Below are 19,949 nucleotides of genomic sequence, written 5' to 3' on the forward strand. Positions count from 1 at the left end.
CAAAAACAGAATTTAATGCAACATAAATAATTATGGAACCTGGAAAATAGTTCTCGATTCAGTAAAAGAAACCAGTTACTAAAATAATTTCAACATTAATAGTATTCATTCACTAACATAACCAGATACATTTTAAACATCACTAAAAATTATGTTGTGCTATATTGCAGATATGGAGACCATAATGACATTGATTCGTTTTGGAGGTGTATGGACAGATAGATATCAGTATGATGACTACACCATGACTGGATTGATAATACCAACAAATTGTTCTCTAAACAATTTGGTTCATTTAGTGAAAACTGAGATAAAATGCAATATTCAAAATATTGAGCTGAGTTACCAGTTATCACCAGGTATGCCACCAATGAAATTACTCACTAACAATTCAGTTCTATTCTACATTGAGCTGAAAAAGAACCAAAGTGAAGTAACTGAGCTACCACTATGCATCACCACTGTTGATCAAACAATAGCTGAAACTGTTCAACACACTACATATGAAGAAGAAACACAAAAACAGAACACAGATTTAGAAAAGCTAGTTCTTCAACTAAACAACGAGCAATCAGCTACAGAATTACAATATAACGAAGCAACCTACACGAGAAATAACCAGGTACAAACCTTCCCAAATATTACAGACATAGCTGATGATGTAGCAGAATTTATCATAGAGAGAACAGAAGAAAAAAAAAGAAAAAGAAAAGAAGAAACAGAAATTATAACTGATCATAAAATTTTCAAAGTTGAAGAAGGCCAGATTTATAAGGATAAAAAGCTCTTGAAATCTTCTCTATGTTATTATGTTATGATCCACAACTTCCAATTCAAGACAAAAAGATCTGAACCAAGAGAGTACCTGGTAACCTGTGTGGATGACAATTGTAACTGGTTACTTAGAGCTTCAAAGTTCAGGAAAACAGAAACATTTAAAATCAGAAAGTATGTAAAAACTCACACCTGCTCCTTGGATATCATTATGGAAGACCACATGCAGGCTAATTGCAATGTCATTGGGGAACTAATAAAATCAAAATACATGTCAATAAAGAGAGTACACATACCACATGACATAATCAACGACATGCTAGATGATTTTGGTGTTTCAATGGGGTACCAAAAAGCCTGGAGAGCAAGAGAAAAAGCTTTAGAATTGGCAAGGGGAAACCAAGGTGATTCATACCAAAAACTTCCCATCTACCTTCACATGCTAAAAGTCTCGAACCCAGGTACAATTACACACCTGGTTACAGACAATACAGATCACTTCAAATATATGTACCTAGCATTTGCAAATTCCATCAAAGGATGAAAACACTGTAGGCCAGTCATTGTGATAGATGGAACTTACTTGAAGACATCATTTGGGGGAACTTTATTCACTGCTTCAACAATGGATGCTAACAACAACATATTCCCATTAGCATTTGGAATAGGAGACTCTGAAAATGATTCCTCATGGTTATGGTTGTTCACAAAGCTAAAGGAGACATATGGAGAAAGAGAAGGTATTGTTTTCTTCTTTATATTCTTATTGAAACAAACTAAACTCATAAAATTATCAGTTTAATAATAATCCAGCAATAAAATAGTGAAAACAGTGTAAAAAAAAAATAACAGTCATATAAATTAATGAAACCAGTTACTCAGTTAAGACAGAATAACCAGTTACTCCATTGTGATTTTGCAAACAGGTATGGCAATCATTTCAGAAAGGCATAAAAGCATAGAAAATGCTATAGACGATGTATACCCAAAAGCTTTCCATGGAGCATGCATATTCCACCGGTTAAACAACATCAAAGTCAATTTTGGTGTCCATGGGGAGGACCTAAACCTAAACTTTGTCAAAGCAGCAAAGGCATACAGGGTACAATCATTTGAGCACTACATGCATGAAATAGACAAGATTGACACACGCATAAGACCATATTTACAAAAAATTGGATATTCAACTTGGTCTAGATGCCATGCTCCAACAAGAAGATATACAATGATGACATCAAATATAGCTGAATCAATAAATGCTGCATTGAAAGCTGCAAGAACGCTGCCAATCACTACAATGATGGAGGGCCTTCGAAGTTTAGTTCAAAAATGGGTATGGAAAAATGGTAACGAAGCAAACGGAACATTCACACAAGTAACAACAGATACTGAAACTGTGCTTAGAGAAAACTTTATTCGTGCCATTAAATTTCAGGTACTTGACATATATTGAGCACTGAATATTATTTACCAAAACTTTTAGTAACCAGTTACTCAAAAATATCACAGTATCCAGTTTCTAACATGTATTCCTCTACTAAAATAAACAGGTCTTCCCATTAAACACTATACTGTACCAAGTTGTGGTTGAACAGAAAGGAAATTTTTTGGTCAACCTAATGGAGAAAACATGTGAATGCAAATGGTTCCAACAAGACGAAATACCGTGTGCACATGCAATAGCAGTATTCGCCAAAACACGGCTGAAAACATATGATTATGTTGCTGATTACTACAAAACTACAACTATGAAAGCAACATATGACTCAACTGTTCATCCATTTCCAAATGAAAGCGAATGGACACTGCCAGAGACTTTAAACAAAATTTTCCTACCACCAAAATCAAGAAAACCACCAGGCCGCCCTAGAAGGAAAAGAATCAGATCTAGAGGAGAATCAAAGGTGCAAATAAAATGTGGAAGATGCGCGCAGCCAGGACATAATAGAAAAACATGCAGGAATGAACCAATCCGAAAGCAACGAAACCCAACAAAGTCAAAGAAAATAGACAAATAATTTTCTAAAGAATAGATATACTACAATTTCAATATTTTCATTTGATGTAATAAAATTGCATCCTAATGTTTTCTACTTCAATAAAAGTACAAACTTTTTAAACATTTTCATTTTAAAAACTTGATACTCAACTCCATGGTTCCAAACACAAAGATATTCAAAATCTGAAGACTCAAGTACCTGGTTACAGCACATATTATAGAAAGAAAAAAAACAGATACTATAAGTAAATTTAACAAACGACTACATATACATGTCACCAATGATTTAAAAACCTAATTATATAACCACAAATCTTTCACACAAAACAAAAAAACATAAATATTATAAACTTGATACTCAACTTCTAGGTTCCAACACAAGATATTCAAAATCTGAAGATTCAAGTACCTAGTTACAACACATAAAATAGAAAAAAAAAAGCAGATACTATAAGTAAATTTAACAAACGACTATATATTAATGAAACCAACTACTTAAAAAACCTAGTTATATAATCACAAATCTTTCACACACAAAAAAAACAAGAAACATAAATAAATCAAAAAATAATTAAAAAAATAGAAATAAAAACTAAAGAAACAGTAACCAGTTACCTGAAACATATAGCTTTTACTATCTAACACAGAAGAAACCGGTTACACCATCTTCATACAATAATAATCGAAACCTATATGAAAAAAAACATGTACATAACAATATCTTCACACTTTAAAAAAAAAATTCACCAACTCTATTAAAAAAAAACATACACATAAAAATAAAATACATTAAAAAAAACTTTATATTAAGCCAACAGTTGAAACCAATTCTTTACATTGACCAAAAAAAAAAAAACCATACATAAGTCCAGTACTAAAACAGTATCCAGTTACAAACCACAACTTCACTATTAAACAAAGAAAAAAAAAAGACATGGTCGTTAATACAGCTAAAAAAAAAACTCCAACATCTTTACTTATAATTCCTCATCCTCTTTGATTTCTTTGATGGAGCATCATCTTCTGTCTTGTACCCACCAATCTGCTTCTTTTTTGCATGACTATACAAGTTAATGGCAAGATAATCACGATAGGTAGCAATTTTGGCAGCCATGTTCTTCGGGATGTCATCAATCTTCCCATGGATAAACAAATCAGCATACTTGATAACAAATACTCCACAATCACTGCAAAAAAAAAAAACACAAAAAACAGCATATGAAATTATTTAAAAACAAACAAAATAGAAAAATAAACAACAATATACAAAAACCAGTTACTTACTTATCCTCTTGAAACGGAAAGTCTTTGGCAAAGTTAAAATCAATTGGATCCTTCTTCCCAACAGAATATGGACCAACATTCAAGTCCAAATCTTTCCTAGAACAATAAAAATCAAGAAAATCTAGAAAATATGGTCAAACAACAGAATAAGCATTCATATATGGCAAAGCAATACTCTCATTATTCTTCCCCGTCAAAGAATTGTAGACAGTTAACATCCTACTCTTAATGGAAAAGTGAATAAAAACCCAATGCAACTGAACCTTCACATGCACAGGAAAAAGAACATGATCCACATCCACCCAAGGAGTGTTACAAAACAAATATTCACCAATAATGTAATCTGAAATGAGGTTATCAAAACGAATGCTGCTTGAATCACATTTGGTTGCCACAAAGTTATCATACAAACTATTGATAGTTGCATCAAACCAAGAGTCTGTAGTTGTAACCCTCTTGTTCAAACCATCAATCAACTTAATCTTCTTCCTCAAGTAATAAAAACATACATTGATATGCTACAAAAAATAAATAAACATACAAAAGTTAGGAACCTGGATACTAGCCAATATATAATAAAAAAAAACAAGTTACACACAATGCTACAAGAACCTGGTTACTACCCATAAATAATAAAAACAATTTACACACAGTACTAAAAGGAACCTGGTTACTTGTCTTAAACATGATCAACCAAAAAAAAAAAAAACATCTAAACAAGCAAATATTAATTAATAAACATTATACCAAGAACCTGGTTACTTACAGTGTCCATAAGGTCCTCCCCACAAGTTTGAAGCTTGTAAAACCACATCTTCTCAGAAATTTTAACAAAAGAATAATCCATTGGTGGATTGATAATGTTATTGACATCAGAAAATTTCTTCTTCCTTCAAAACAAAAAAATATATATATTAACAAACAATTAAATATCAAGAATAATAATATTAAACAAAATATAAAAAACATACTTATTCTTAAAATTCATTTTATCCTCAATCCAAGAAATATAATCCAGGCATTCATTCTTTGAAACATTCTGCCCAATTTCATCTTCAAATGGAAGCAATCCTCTAACAATCACCACTTCCTCTCCCTTCCTCTTCACAGTTTCTTTTACTTCAGAAGAACCAAACTCAGTAACAAAAGGAGATTTGACATGAGTACTAGGTTTATGCTCCCTCTTTTCAATAGCAACAGGAACTTCATCATCATCACCAACCATCACAACTTTCCAATCATCCTTACTCCCACTAAATCTCTTTTCTCCTTCTGCATACTTAACAGTTTTATCAAACTTAAACTTCTTCACTGCCAGTTTCTTCCTCTCCTCAGAAGACGGATAGACATTTAGGATAGTCAACTGAATAAATTAAAAATATATATATAAAAAATCAAGAAACTGGTTACCATCAACTGAAACCAGGTACACAAACACAAATCCAAAAATGAATAAAACAAATTTAGCAAGAAACCAGTTACAAAACAAAAATATTATACTTTCTGATTGTTGAAAACCTTTCCCACCAAGTTTGAATAGAAGGCATTATCAGTACTCTTCCAATTCAACAAACGTGGAAATTTTTTCCCAACCCGTTGACAAAACTCAGGACTCAACTCAAATATACATTCATATATCCATACAAGAAAAGCAATTGGAAACCCAAGAAGTTTGTAAGGGTGAAGGCCAACCTTCCCATCAACGAAAAGTCCATCAAAGATTTTATTCCCACCCTTCAAAGCAGTTTTCAAATAATGAAAACTCCTATCCCATACAAACTTGCCAAAACTAATATTTGCTAATTCAGAAAAATCTCGATCAATCATCTCAAAAAAGAAATCATCAACCAACTTCTCACTAGTATAGCCGTACAAATAGTTAACTAAGATATGAACTATACCCAATTTGACAACATCCTCTTCATCAACTAAATCCTCACTAATAAAAACATTTCGTAATTCAGACTTTGACACCTTACCAACAAAACGGCCAAATATTTTTTTCTTAAACAAAACTTTCTTTTTTTGAAAACGACTTAAATCAAAATCACCATCACATCTAAGACCCGTAACTAGAGCAAACTCTTCAACAGAAAACCTACACACTCTGCGACCAAGCTTAAACCACATTTCCTCTTCCTCCCTCTCATGAGACACCTCTCTCAATAACACAAGCTGGGCAAGTTGAGTTTGAAAATGAATATCACATACTTCTAAAAAGTGCCCAAATGGCGTCTTCTTAAACAATGATTTCTGACTTTTCGTCAACTTAGATTTCAAGTCAGTAATGACACTCTTGTCATTAAAATGTTGAACCTTACTACCAAACCTCTTGGAGGGGTTTATCTTTAAATGAGCCTGCAGAAAAAAAAAAACAAAACAATTAAACATGTAACCAGTTTAAAAAAATATAAACATGAAAAATTGATAAGTACTTTACATTTATAAAACCACTTATATGTATTTAACTTTGTATGGTTGAAATATACATATATATAAAAAAAAACAATTCATTCACTAAGGTAACCAGTTACAAACTCATTAAGCAAAATCGTTCACTGTTATCTGCAAAGTAACCAGGTACAAAAAAAAATAAAACAGTTTAACAACAAAAAAACACAACAATAACAATAAAACAAACAAAAAACATAATTGAACATTATGCAAAATAACTACAAATCTACAAGAAACCAGATACACAACCATAAAAAAAAAAAAACAAACAGAATCCACCGAATGTGAAACACAATAACAGAAACATAAACAGATGAACAATTTTTTTTTTATTATACTTAAATAAATAAACACATACCACAACATGTTTAGTCTCATGAGAATCATCTCCAGCATCCTTACTACCAGATGCACACGAATCCTTTGTCTGTTTAACAGTGGAAGGGGATTTACTTGTCTTCCTTGCAACAGAGGAAGGGGATTTACTCTTCTTCCTTGCAACAGATTTCAGATGTGTAATGTTACTCCTTCGAGGAAGAATCTCGCCAATATCATCCCCTACATTCTTCGATTCATCCTCTACTATACCAGAAATTTTCTTCTCAGAACCAGAAACACCACCGGTTTCACCAGAGTGATCCATCACACAAATTCGAAAATTAAAATATACAATGCACTGCATAAAAAAAAACAAACAACACAAATGAAAAAAGAATAACAGATATACATATATATAGAGCACAAATTACAAATAACTACCCATAAACTTCCCAAAAAAAAACTGATAAAAAACTGACAAAAACCCCACAAAAAAACTAACGATAAAATCGTGCACCAAAAATAAAAACCACCATTAACACAGATTAAAAAACAACCACCCACTACAGAAAAATAGATAATACAAAGCAAAATTAACAATCAATATACATTAAAAAAATTTTAAAAATAAACCCTGAAACCGGGTACTCACCGATATGAAAACACCACAAAGAGGCACAAATCCACAACGAGAAACTTATAAAAATCCTAAAAAAGAGAACAAAAAGAAGAAATCAACACAAAAAATCAAATGCTGAAGGAAAGAAAACAATCGAACCAAACGATATATAAAAAACGTGATACTAAAGCAAACGGAAAATGCACACCTGAAACCAGGTACTCACCGAGACGAAGACACACACAGAGGGCACAAAATCCACAACGATTAATTCAAATAAACCCTAAAACAAAACAAAAACTCAGAACAAATATCACCACTGCCAAATGCTGAATAAAATATACTAATATAATGAAGAAAACGTGATGGAGATAAAAATGTGATGCAGATAAAAACGTGATAGAGTATATGTACTCAAGTACCTGCATGCATACTGGGAATTTATTTTCTTACAAAAAAAAAATTTCAAAAAAATAATAATAATAATAAAAATACTTAAAATGATTGAAAAACACTCACAAAAATTCACATATATGCATAATAAACAACTACTCAATTAAAATTTTCTTACAAAAATGTTTCCCAAAATAATAATAATAATAAAAAAGACAGAAATTCCCTCACAAAAATGCCCATATAGAATAAATAAACTTATACAAAAAAATATGGGATACAGAACAAATATTTTGATAAATATGGGAAAACAAAACCCATAAAAAAGGAAAATAACAAAAAAAACCATAAAAAATGCACACAAAAAAAAAGCCATATATATCAAATTTTATTGAATTTTCTTATATTTCATGTAAATTCATTTAATTTTTATGAGATATAAAGCTCAAAAATGAAAAACAACCTAAAATTGTATGGTAATAAAACCCCCGAAAAAAAAATTGGGAAATTCACATATTTACCTAAGATCTAAGAAAAATACTAAAAATACAGAATCGGTAAGAAATTACAAAAATACGGAATGATATATTCGTAAATATGGAATTTTTTTTTTGTAAACAAAGTTTGCAAATTTGTAACAATATAATTTTTTTGTAACTAAAGTTTACAAATTTATAACTAAACTTTACAAGTTTATAATCATATGTTATAATTTTGTAAACATTTATAGAATAAAGAGAAAATTCTAACAAATGATTACAAAATTGTTACAAATTATTATCCGTATTTTTGTAAAATTCTGTATTTTTCAATTTTTTTTAAATGTACAGTATTATGTGTAATTTATTTCAAAAAAAAATTCTTCTGAAAATAAGGCCTAATTTTTTTTTCTTCTAGGGCCTCAAAACTTTTTTGGTCTAAGGCCTCATTAAGGATTGAGTCGGCCCACATAATTTTTTTTTTTTGGAAATTTACTCATTTGCTATTTTGTATATTTGCGAAGTATTATTTTAGTATCTTCTTTTTTCCATAATTCTTATATGGTATTTTGTATTTTAAAATAATACATATATGGTACTCTAGACTCAAATTTAATAAATAAAATTTGTCAATATGACCAAACTGTCATTAGTTATATGTAATTAAGTAATTAAATTTAAATTTGGAACTCATATAATTGAGAGCAGTTTGATTCAATATGTAAAATTTTATCAATTAAATTTGAGTTTAGGGTACTAAATATGTATGATTTTAAAATACAGAATACCAAATAAGCATTATTGTACCAAAACAATATATTTAAAAAGCATAGGGTACCAAATGGTTGCCACTCTTTTTTTTTTTTTTTAGAATAAATATAGTTCTAGCCATCTTTACTTTTTCTCACTTTTTTTTTTTCCTTTTGAGATGAAAAGTTCAAAAAATTAGATTCAATAAATGTACTACAGCCTACTACTAGGCCATCTTCACTGTAACCTCAGTGAAAGAACTGTTTTGAAGTATTACCAATTATATGATTTGAATTAATTATGTAAGCAAAATAAAAAACAAGAAAACTCGTTGTAACAGAAACTTGTTGCAAAGTCAAAATATTAAGCACGAAAAATAATAAAGTAAAATAAGACACAATCGTTGTTTTTTTGTAAAATTTTTGTTTTTAAAATTTTTAAACTCAAGAATAAAAATATATTTTTGTTTTATGTTTTTTGATTTTCATAAAATAAAAATGTGTTTGAGAACTATTTTTGTTTTTTGTTTTTAAAAAATAAAAATAAAATGAGTTTTTGTAACTTTTATTTTTATTTTCGAAACTAAAAAATGACCTCTATTTTTTAAAATAAAATAAAAAATAAGAAAATTATAGTAGAAAAAGATCATATTAATAATATCCCAGTAATCTCAAATCTCAAAACTCAATATCTATTCATGAGATAACACAAAAGCAATAAAGTCTACATAATAAAATAAAAACGTATGAACTGATAATTGTCCAAACTTAAAGAAAAATATTAAACGAGTCATAACAATCAAGTAATGTCTTTACTCACTCTCACGATCATCGATTAGCTCTCCATATATGATCAACAATTTCATCACGAACATGAGCCATTTCACGTATATGAGTTATGAAAATACTGAACTTTACACTATCAGTCGAAGTTCCATCCGTGTTTTGTAAAGTAGTAGCATGTACTTCAAAATTTCCTTCACCTCCATAAAAATACACATCTGCTTATGCATTAGTCCTTATAAAATTGTGAATCCCACAACAAGCAATGACAATGTACTTTTGTATTCTTAGATCATATGAAGTCATTTGCTTTAGGATTGGAAAGCGAGTCTTCAACACATCGAAACACTGACATTTCTCAAGAAGAGTGTCAATAATTAAAAAGCTCATTTCTTCCTATGGGATTAAGATTTGTGTACTGACCCAAATGATACATTTCCCCTTGATATGACGAAAGAAAACCAGACATGTTTGTGTAGCCAGGATCAACAAGATAATATTTTCATGATCCAATGATAATTCGTGTTAGTTTTTACATATAGATATTTAATATATCAATCAACACAATAAGTTTGATAAATACTTACCTTGGGGAAACATTGGAAATTCATAATATGGGTTTGAGGCACATTCTAGAAGAATTCATGCATCATTAGCTAATCCTTCTGATCCAGGGATAACATATGTGAACTTTATGTCAAATGAACATACACACATAACATTTTGAGTTATATCCACTTTCCGACCTTGATGTGATATTTGTTCATCAATTGGAACATGCGTAGAAATATGAGTCCCATCTATAGCTCCAACACAATTCTAAAATACAAAATAAATGATTAGATTTTTTATATTGAATATTGAAAGAAAGGAAAAAAAAAATATTTGTACCTTAAAAAATGGATAGTATCTTGGATCGAATTAAATTTGTGGAGGAGTTACATCAAATGAATGTGGAGTAATTAGTTCTTTGGATAGACGATATACTGCATTCAAAACCTTCCTAAAATAATGAGATGTGGTTGAGGTGGAATGCTGAAGCCGTTCAGGAACCACATGATGTCGTTCATTATGGTCAATCACAAATAGAGCATAGTCACTTGTTCTTCAACAGACATATATCGTGAGTTCTTCAATAAAAAAATTTCTTTTAGAACACCACAAAATAGTTTGAAGACATCTTTGTTCATTCCGAACAAATCATAACACCTACTCCAATGGCCATGCAACACTTCCATAACGTATTCATGCCCTGAAAAAGCTTAATTTCTACAAGGTTTCTTAGATAGCTATAATTGATTATATTCCTCGCAAGCAAAATACAACAAAATCTCTCCAAACTCATCATCTGAATCGTCCAGTAAATTATCCTTGTTGAACCGAGCAACGTTTAAAGACATTTTATTCTGATAATAGAAAAAATATTTAAATTTTACATTCAACATAAAAAATATATAAACACTCAAAGTCAAAGTCATCCAATCAATAGCTAAACAAAATCCAACTCAAACCATTTAAATATATAAACATTTAATTAAATTTGTCCACTTACAAATTCCCACTCAAACCATAAAACAAAATAAACCAAACAAGTCATCCATTCAATAGCTAAACAAAATCATCCAGTCAATAACTAACAAATTCATCGAGTCAATAGCTAAATAAAGTCATCTAGTAAATATCTAACAAAGTCATCCAGTCAATAGCTAAACAAAACTAAAGTGAATAGCTAAACAAAGTCATCTAGTTCATAGCTAAACAAAGTCTAAACTTTTCACTTCAAATTTTTAGCAACCAATTTATTCTTGTACGCTCTGGCATCTTTAGAAATAGTGCTTTGGACACCTCGTTCTCAAACTTCTCAATAGCTTTTGCGTATACTTCTACACCAATTCCATCAATTGGATTAAGAGCTTCAACACTCTCATCAAATAAGTAATGTGATGCAGATGTTGCCATTAATCTCTCTATTAATTCTGTCTTTCACTTTGCAGTTTCATTATATGTCGCCAGTGCATCTGTCAAAGCTGATGAGAACTTTGCTATTTTTATTGATCGAGAGTTCAAAGTTGCAATTAATTTACCTCTTATTTTGCTACCATCCTCATCAAAACAACTTTCTTCATTCCTAGTAGAAGGACTTATCGATGTTGCATCATCATTATCTCCATCATTAGAAGGACTTCGGGTTGAAGATGAGCATTGGAACCAGTTGTAGTAGTATCACCAAAGATAATGCATAATTTCTCATAAAAATTACAACATTTCTTTCTAAATCTTTCAGCAGACTTGTTAACCTACATGAAATGAAATTATAATGATAAAATATACCAATACCTATTAAAATAAAACAAACATAAAATCCATTTTAAATCATTTTTACCTTAATAAGTTTATCCCAAACCTCATTAGTCGCACTAACTTGTTCTGTCACCGCATTGTATCTCATATCGGTCTCCTTCAGTAAAGACTTAAAATCCTTATGATTTTTCTTTAATTGATTGTATTTGTTCCTTAGTTGCATATCACTATAATTTCTTTTTGTTTGTGCACAAAGCTCTTCCTTTATATGTTTCCATGGTTTCTCTATAAAGGTTGTGGTATTCTTATTTCCCTTTAACACTTATTCTTCCATAATTTCAATATAAATTTCTTCATGCCTTTGAGCCCAAACAAAAGCCTCATCATTATTCTCAATAATAAGAACTTCGTTATCAACACCTGCAATCTATGTAAGACCTAAGGATTCAATAAGAATTCTAAATGCAAATACAAGACTATTCTTAAAGAAAAACCAAGTAATCAGCCCTATAAATGACAAGCTACAAACTTACTTCCAAAGAAATGACAAATTGTACGCCCTGATTTTCCAACGGGCTATTAGCGAGCTGGGATATGGCCTAATTATATCAGCCACGTGGATACCCCATGACCGAAGCTGCTGATCGTCAGGTCCTACCTCTTTAGCTCGAGGTAACCAAAGGCTCACCAAGATTACTCAAGGGCCGAGTCAGGACTTTGAAGGCCGCAGGTCGAGAAGGCATCCAACTCGGCCTACGGGCTGGAGTTGGAAGCTATGACCTTTTATAAAGTCAACCATGCAATGTAAACGTGGATATATCAGACATCACATGTCTGATATATCCCTGAATTCTCGGACACGCAGCATGAACGTGCGTATTCAGGCACCCACGACTGGGTTGGGCCGTGCGGCCCATTATCCCCCTTACCTGTTGATTAGACCACACTTCATTTGTCAGGTTTTAGGAATTAATCATGAATGTCACAGAAGTGACATGATGGGTAAGAAGGTCACGGGATGACCCCCCTTACCAACTCCCAGGTGCCCTCTCCTATAAATATGGAAACCCTGGGAGTTGCAAGGGGTTGGATTCTATTATGTAACGAAGTATCCTGTAAAGAATACCAGAAATATAGCAATAATATTGGCTGGTGGAGTAGAAGGATTTTAACCTTTGAACCACCTAAAAACGTAATTGTGTCATCAATCCATTTAAAGATCATTCATCTGTTTCAGTTCATTATTAAGCACTAATCTCTTTCTCTTATTTTCTTAATTACCTGTTGGCGAAGAACCGCGTCAACAGTTTGGTGCTTTCATTGAGAGCTTGTTAGATTGGTGCTATCGCGAATATCCAACTATGGTGACCACTCGATCAAGACACGGTAACGAGTTGGAACAACATGATGGGTAGGAGGCTCATCATGCCGCCATCTCCGGTGAGCAAAATCTTGAAGTCCAGCAGCGGCCGGGCAAGCAGCCGATAGGCCAGGATGACACTGGAAGTTCGGCACCTCGGCCACCTAATCCAAACCCGGATTTTTACACGGCGGTAGAGATGGAGAACGCTCAGCTAAGGAGTCAACTGGCGAAAGCTAGTCAGCAGATTAAAGAGGTGTTGGCCCGGCTACCCCCTCTTACAACCGTCGCTAACGTCGGAAAGAGGCAAGGAGAGACTCGTAAGTCTCGCCAGGGTAATCGGTCCAGGCCTAGCCGCTCGATCAGACCTCCAACGTCCAACTCTACTCCCTCATCGCACCACCGAGAAGCAAACTTCGAAGAAATACCTAGAGCCGAACAACAGTATAGCCGCTCGGTCCGGACTTCAACTCCCAGCTCACTACCAGCCTCGAGCGCGCCCAGGAGGGCTCGAGGGAGTTCTAGAAGGAGATCTAGGGAGGGCTCACAGCACCAGCCCGTCCCCTCCAGACGTCCTGCGCCTCGTCCAGATCGCTAGGCACAGGGCCTACAAGTTGGCAGGGCCGAAAGGCCCCCACCTAACTTGATCTGCCCTGACGGAACCAGGATTGCATCCCCGGTCAGACATCCTCCGTCACCAATAAGATATTCGTCTCCTCCTCAGCCTATCCGAGATATTCCAGCTTATGGAAGCAGCAGGAGAAACCCGCCATCCGCAAGACCTTCCTGTCGTAGCAGGGCGCCCAGAGGGAGCCCGGATTCTCACCCCCAGAGGCGGACTCCGAGCTTCTCTAACGGGAGCTACTGGACCGGCAGTCGCCGGAGTGACCTTTCTGGTGGAGACCTGCGTCAACGCTTAAGCTTAGTGCAAAGTCCTCAAGAAACCCCGAGGGGCGACCTACGAGATCGCCTTAACTCTCATAGGGGGGACCCAGTAGGAGATGGCAGCCATGCTCGCTCAGGGGGAGACCTGTCCGAGGTACGTAACGGCGAGAATGTCCCAAATAACCTATCTCAAGGTAGGAGGGGCAATAACCCACCAAACGTATACAATGGATCCAGAGCTGTTGAACAGCCCCGGAATAACCAAGGAAATCAGGACAAAACCCTTGAGCGCCTGGCTCAGATGGAGGAGCTAATGAGGAAGCTCCTGTCGGAGAAAGAGAAAGACGAATATGATTCGGGGGACGAGCTTGAGCTCTTCGCCCCCAACATAGCAGCAACGGCATACCCACCCGGTTTCCGTATGCCGCACCTGTCCAAATTCAACGGAGATGGAGATCCGTCGGATCATCTGGGGATGTTCAATACCCTGATGATGGCCCACAACATTGGCCCTGAGCTGAGGTGTCTGATATTTCCCTCCACACTGACCGGGCCAGCCAGATAGTGGTTCAAACAAAGCAAGAAACAATCAATCAGCTCCTGGAAAACTTTCTCTGCTGATTTCAAAAGGGCATTCCGAGCCTCCTAGGCTGCCCGCGTCAAGGCCGACTCCCTGGCTAACGTGAGGCAACAACCCGACGAGCCTTTGAAGGCTTACCTGACCAGGTTCGCGAACGTCGCTGCTCGGGCTAGAGACGCAGATGACAGCTCCAAGCTCATGGCTTTGAGAACTGGAATCCTCATCGGAGGGGGACTTTGGAATGAAATACAAAGGAAGGGAGGCAGCTCAGTAAACAAATTCCTAAATAGGGCCCAAGGGTGGATCAACTTGGAGGAGGCCCAAGCCTCAGCTGCAGGAACCAGCCAGGTCCCTGAGCAGCCCGCAAGAGTGGGAACGGAGGTCATGGCAGCGACCTAGAACGTTACGTAGAATAACCAGTTCGGTGGAGGCAAAAGAAAGGGGAACGGCGAGGGCAACCAGCACAGTCCAAATTAGAATAAGTTCGTAGAAAAATTTAAGCCAGTCTACGCGACTTATACAGAGCTCACCCACTCTAGGGAGAACATCTTCCTAGCGAACTCTGCTCACCTCCCCTGGAAGAAGCTGGAGCCGTTAAAGCACTAGAAGGGGAAGAGAGATACCTCCAAGTTTTGCCGTTTCCACAATGACGTTGGCCACAATACTGATGATTGTAGGCATTTGAAAGATGAGATCGAAACTCTCATCAGAGCCAGCCCCTTGGCTCAGTACGCGCGGAACAGGGTTCCAACAAGCCGACCTGCTCCGGAAGCCCCGGTCAGTCAGCCCGGGTCTCGGGTTGATCAAGACATCCCTCCTCCAGTGATAGGAGGAGAGATATCCACAATCTCGGGAGGTCCGCATTTGGCTGGCACGAGCAGGGGTGCCCAAAAGAGGTACGTAAATGAACTCAAGGCGCATAATAGAGTAGAGTTCGTCCTCGAGCAGCATCTGCCAAAGCAACAGCAATTGGAGAGGCAACCAATCATTTTTACGGAAGAAGATGCTGGCCATGTTTAGTTCCCTCATAACGACCCTCTGGTCGTAGCAGTGCAGCTCGCTAATCGGAGGGTTAGGAGAGTGCTGATCGATAATGGGAGCTCGGTAAACCTTCTATCCCGGTCCACGCTGGAGAAGATGGGTTTGACTGTCGCCGAGCTGAAGGCAACCTCCATGATGCTGTATGGTTTTTCGGGAGAAGGATCAGCGACTATAGGGACGATCGAGCTGGTGATCAGCTTAGGAGAGGGACCTCGGATAGTCTCAAAACTCCTCGAGTTCGTGGTCATCGACTACCCCGCCGCATACAATGCTATTTTGGGCCGACCCACACTTATAGCTTTTGAGGCCATCACCTCCGTTCGCCACCTCGCGCTGAAATTCCCTTCTTCCACGAGAATATGCACGGTCCGTGGCGATCAGCTCGCTGCCAGGGAATGCTACAACATTTCCATGAAGGGAAAATCGAAACCCGGGCAGCTAACGATGGCCATCCAAGGCGGAGGAGAGGAATCTTAGGAACCTTTGACTAATCCTGAGATTGAAAAACCTCAGAGCACCGAGGGGGAAAGTGTAATGCCCCAAATTTCCTAATAAGGGTTAGGACCTTGGTTAGGAGGCCGGGAGGGCCATAATTGAATTATGATGCTATTTAATGATCATATGCATGTTCATGTGAATTATATTATTATATGATGGTAAATGCAAGCATATGGGAGTATTTTTAATTAAAGGGTAATGGGATATGATTTATTGGCATTTGAGAATAGCGGGAATTGGAGAGCGTTAATTATAATTAACGGTGTAGGTTGAAAAGGACAATTTTGCCCTTGGGGTGGCTTTAGGAACCTTAAATGACCTAGGGGCATTTAGGTCATTTAGCTTGGATTTATATGAGGGTTATTAGGCTATGGAAAATAGAACCAAAAACAGAGCCCCATCCTCATCTTCTTCTTCTCTCCCGTACATGTTTTTCCCCTTTGCTTTTCTTTGAATTTTGAGAGCCCAAATTGAGGAGTTAAGCTAGGATATCAAAGGTGGGAGCTTAGGAACTTGATTCAGCCATTAAAGGGGATTCAAAATCAAGTTTGAGGTAAGTTCCATTCATTAGTTTCATGGTATACTCTGTTTTGGCTTTAAACTTTCAGCTTGTGATTTCTTGGTAAATAGTTGGAATTAGTGGTAGTTTAGTTGATGTTTAATTTGGGTTTTGATGTGGGTGAGTTTTAGATGATGTTTGGTGGTTGAATTGGGTGTTAGGTTGAGGTTTGGGACTGGTTTGAAGGTTTGGTTTCGAGGAGAAACGCAGGGGAAGCAAGCTGGTGGCTTGCTAGTTTGCGTAATGTGCCGCGGCCTGGCTATGGTGTGCCGCGGCCTGAGTGTGTTTCTGGGAAGAATTATGCTTCTGTCTGAGGGTGAGCCGCGGCATGGCTATGGTGAGCCGCAGCCCATCAGGGCATTTTTGGCCAAAAGTGAGTTTTTGACTTGGGGATGCTACCCATAGGCCTCGGGGTCAATCCTACTACCCGGTTAAGTGTGGATTGATGTCCCGGAGGCTAGATATTGGTTTGGGAACCTATGTTGATCATTTTTATTGATGATATCCTATATTTGGTTATGACTAGGTGACCGCTAAAGGACTAAAAGTTGATCGTTCTCAAGGGTCGTTCTTTTAAACATTCTAGCTCGACTCTGAGGTAAGGAAACTGAACCCTGTGTATATATGACATGCATGGCTATCCTTGATGCATGTTGGTTGATTATTTAGTATGACATGCATGGCTATTCTTGATGCATGTTGGTTGACTATTGAACGTGACATGCATGGCTATTGTTGGTGCATGTTGGATTGTTGAATATTATGCATATGATGCATGAGAAACATGTGATTAGGACATGCTTTGAGTACTGAGTATGATATTGTTCAGAGCTTGTGCCTCGGGGTTTGTGCATGGTCCTAATTATATTAATACTTGTTAAGTAAGCATGCTGAATACCTTGTTTATGGATATTGGACATGTGATATATGTTTGGTGGCATGGCTTACTTGTGTATGGCACTGACTTATTAGTCAGAATCGGCAATGGGGTCAGATCCGTCTGTGAGGCTGTGACTTATTAGTTAAGCTCACAACGGGTTGAACACTGGTCGTGTTTCACTGACCTGAGGGTCAGAAACGGCATGAGCGTCGAGGACGCAGGGCCGAGTGAAGATTAGATCTAATCGATATCAGCATTGAATGGCTCTATGGCATTAATGTTGGACCGACCCTAAAGTCGATGAACATGCATTGAATGACTCTATGGCATTAATGCTGGACCGAACCTAAAGTCGATGAACATATAAGCGCTTGACTAGTCTAAGACTAGCACTCAGAGCCAGGGCATAGGGCCCCGATGACTGTCTGTCACATGGCTAGGGAACGCTGTTCCATAGTTACGACTCTAGAGTCGGGAGGAAGGTTATGTTGGTGACCAATCACCATGCACCTATCCTATTGAAGCTAGTGAGATGCTCACTCATTTGTTAAGCCCTGGTGACCCTACCGTCACATGGCTAAAGGGTGCTGTTCCCAGGTTATGACTCTATGGTCATGAGGAAGGTTATGTTGGTGACCATTCACCATACACCTATCCTGATTGAACTTATGAAAGGATAACCTATCAGTTAAGCCCTGGTGATCCTATCATAACATGGCTAAAGGGTGCTGTCCCCACATTTGTGACTCTTGTGTTGGTCACCTATTTGTTTGGACTGTTGTTCCTGAATAATTAATACAATCACTGTTGATATTATATCATGTTATATTGTGTTTTCTTGCTGGGCTTCGGCTCACGGGTGCTATGTGGTGCAGGTAAAGGAAAAAGGAAGCTGGACCATCCTTGAGTTGGAGAGCTTAGGTGATGACGTGTACATATGCAGCTGCTCGTCCGCCACGGTCGAGGTTTAAAGAGGAACTAGGGTTAAACCCTGTTTTGCTGCATAGAACGGCCTGTTGTAAATATTTTCTTGTAGTAGACTTTAAAATTATATTTTTGGGATCCCAATGTATATATTAAACGTTTTAGTGAAACGTTATATCTTAACCAAAATTTTTAATCCCTAAACCGCTAATCATACTTAGTTACACGATTTTGGCCAAATGACTCGATTAGCGAGTTTAGCACTGTTTACAAGGCACACCGTAATGGTCCCTGGAGTTGGGGCATTACAGAAAGTATCATCCTAAGTGAGGATATTGACCCCCGAATAGGCGAGGACAAGTCCGAGCTCCAAGCTATTGAAGAGCTCGAGGAAGTAAACATTGATCCACAAAATCCTTCACGGACGGTTAAGCTCGGGAAAAACCTCTGTGGCAAGAGGAAAGCAGAGCTGATCAAGTTTCTGCAGGATAACCTGGATGTGTTTGCATGGTCACACGAGGACATGATGGGAATCAGTCCAAATGTCATCATGCACACCCTTCATTTTGATAAGAGCGTTCATGCAAAGTCCCAGAAGCAGAGGCGCCTGGGAACAACTCGAGTTGAGGCCTTAGAAGAAGAAGTAGCCCGGCTCAAGAAATGTGGCTTTATCCGTGAAGCCAAATTTCCAGTTTGGGTCGCCAACCCTGTGCTGGTCCCGAAGCCCAACGGGAAATGGCGGACCTGCATCGACTTCTCCGACCTGAATAAAGCCTGCCCCAAAGATTGTTTTCCCTTGCCAAGGATTGATCAATTGGTGGATGCCACGGTGGGGCACGAGCTCATGTCCTTTATGGACGCGTACTCAGGCTATAATCAGATCGCCATGAATCCGGCGGACCAGGAGCAAACCAGCTTCATGACCCCGACTAACGTCTATTGTTACAAGGTCATGCCATTTGGGTTGAAGAACGCAGTTGCTACATACCAGAGATTAGTGAATAGAATGCTCGCCAACCAGATCGGGAAGAACATGGAAGTGTACGTTGATGACATGCTGGTCAAGTCA

At 36.9% G+C, this 19,949-nt stretch overlaps 1 protein-coding gene across 1 annotated transcript; it reads left to right on the plus strand.

Annotated features, from left to right (window-relative positions):
* The first annotated feature begins 1,399 nt into the window (after positions 1–1,399).
* Positions 1,400–2,792, plus strand: LOC133785216 (uncharacterized). Its single transcript, XM_062224467.1, has 3 exons — positions 1,400–1,514; positions 1,701–2,209; positions 2,325–2,792. The coding sequence occupies exons 1-3, from the start codon at positions 1,400–1,402 to the stop codon at positions 2,790–2,792; spliced, it is 1,092 nt and encodes a 363-aa protein (XP_062080451.1).
* Positions 2,793–19,949: the final 17,157 nt, after the last annotated feature.

The sequence above is a fragment of the Humulus lupulus genome, chromosome 6, assembly GCF_963169125.1.
Source record: "Humulus lupulus chromosome 6, drHumLupu1.1, whole genome shotgun sequence".
NCBI classification, from domain to species: domain Eukaryota; kingdom Viridiplantae; phylum Streptophyta; class Magnoliopsida; order Rosales; family Cannabaceae; genus Humulus; species Humulus lupulus.

What these genes read in the sequence shown, in the direction of transcription:
- LOC133785216 (XM_062224467.1), top strand. Translation starts at nt 1,400, where the DNA reads ATGGATGCTAACAACAACATATTCCCATTAGCATTTGGAATAGGAGAC. An exon ending in GACATATGGAGAAAGAGAAG is followed by an intron (nt 1,515 to 1,700) that starts GTATTGTTTTCT and finishes TTTTGCAAACAG; the next exon opens with GTATGGCAATCATTTCAGAA. An exon ending in TTCGTGCCATTAAATTTCAG is followed by an intron (nt 2,210 to 2,324) that starts GTACTTGACATA and finishes TAAAATAAACAG; the next exon opens with GTCTTCCCATTAAACACTAT.